The 1,755-nt window shown below is 45.9% G+C and overlaps 1 protein-coding gene across 1 annotated transcript; it reads left to right on the top strand.

The window, feature by feature from the left end:
• The first annotated feature begins 352 nt into the window (after nucleotides 1–352).
• Nucleotides 353–1,137, top strand: LOC145802384 (uncharacterized). Its single transcript, XM_082895095.1, has 2 exons — nucleotides 353–584; nucleotides 635–1,137. The coding sequence occupies exons 1-2, from the start codon at nucleotides 353–355 to the stop codon at nucleotides 1,135–1,137; spliced, it is 735 nt and encodes a 244-aa protein (XP_082751221.1).
• Nucleotides 1,138–1,755: the final 618 nt, after the last annotated feature.

Below are 1,755 nucleotides of genomic sequence, written 5' to 3'. Positions count from 1 at the left end.
GAAGGACCATTTAGAGGAGTTGGTGCAAGACGACAGATTAGCACAGAATGTCCAAAAGGGAAATCCACCAAACATGGTAGCTATACGCCTAGAGTCACCTCAACTTGGTGTGATTCACATGATATATAGCCTACCGCCGCCGACTCAGGTGCACACGATCCAGCTACAACCCAGCCCATCCAAACCGTTCACACCAACCAAACAGCCTCATGAGATTGGTAAAATCAGCTTCAATTATGCCGATCTTGAAGGTGTAACACTCCCCCATGATGATGCCCTTGTCATCAAGTTGCACATAAATAGATTCGTTGTCGAACGCGTTCTGATTGATTAGGGGAGCACCACAGAAATAATGTATCACAAGACAATTCTCAAACTCGGCCTCACCGATTCAGACTTGTTACTGGCTGAATATCCCTTGTTCGGCTTCAATGCCATCCTTGAGTACCCTTTGAGCAAGATCACATTATCAGTACGTACGGGTACCAAAGCAGTCTACGTGGAATTTTTGGTCGTCAAGCTTGCATCACCATATAATCTCATCATGGGGAGAACATGGTTGCATGCAATGCAGGCTGTACCAAGTACCTAACATCAATTACTCTGCTTTCCAACGCAACATGGCATTGACCAGATTTGAGGGTCTCAAAATCGACAGAAGCATGCTATCTTATTGCTTCGGCAAAGAGGCCAAAAGAACTGGAAGTGAACTCAATTGAAGTTTTGGATCGAGAAAGCCTCGAGGACATTGGGAAAATTCCCAGTGATAAGGCAACCAAAGACCTCGATCGAATCGGAATCAATGGTGAACCTGACAAGTTCTTCATGATCGGCACATTCCTGAACGTAGCTGAACGACAAGAATTAGTCTCCTTCTTACTCGGCAACATCGACGTATTTGCCTGGACACCGTATAAGATGTCGGGGGTGGATCCGAGTGTGGCCCAACACTGTTTAAACGTCAACCCAAAAGTTAAACCAATTATACAAAAAAGTCAACGGTCGGCCGCAGAGCATACTTTGGCCGTTGTCGACGAAATTGACAAACTGATGGAAGCCGGGGCAATCTGTGAAGTAACTTACCCCACATGGTTGTCCAATACCGTGGTTGTAATGGATCCTGGCGTGTTTGTGTAGACTTCACGAACTTGAACAAGGCCTATCCCAATGATTGTTTTCCTCTTCCCCGAATCGACCAACTCGTGGATGCAACTGTGCACCACCAACGCATGAGTTTCTTGGATGCTTACAGGGGTTACTACCAAATTTCCATGCATCCGGAGGACCAAGAAAAGACCGCATTCCTCATCCCCCGGGGAACCTATTGTTACAAGGTCATGCCGTTTGGACTGAAGAATGCGGGGGCAATTTACCAAAGACTAGTCACCACTATATTTAAAGAACAACTTAGCCGCACCATGGAAGTATACATTGATGATATGGTGGTAAAATCCAAGGAAAAACATGCTCATCTAGCCGACTTAGCCACGACATTCAGCGTCCTCCGAAAGTATAAAATGAAACTCAATACCTTGAAGTGTGCATTCAGCATCGAATCCGGAAAGTTTCTCAGCTATATTGTGAATCATAGCAGAATAGAGGCCAACTCGAGGCAAATCACGGCCACTTGGCTCGGCTCGCCTTTCTATCTAGGCATAGGGTCTAGGCAACCACGCTGTCTACCACATGGGACAGATGGACGTCGTCTGTGATAGAGAAATAGCAATGAAAAGCAGTGATATGATCCTCAGAAAG

This window comes from Camellia sinensis, chromosome 11 (assembly GCF_055761805.1).
Source record: "Camellia sinensis isolate YWXY chromosome 11, ASM5576180v1, whole genome shotgun sequence".
NCBI classification, from domain to species: Eukaryota; Viridiplantae; Streptophyta; class Magnoliopsida; order Ericales; family Theaceae; genus Camellia; species Camellia sinensis.
Note: the sequence above shows the minus strand (reverse complement) of the source record. Positions and strands in the feature narration are given on the sequence as shown.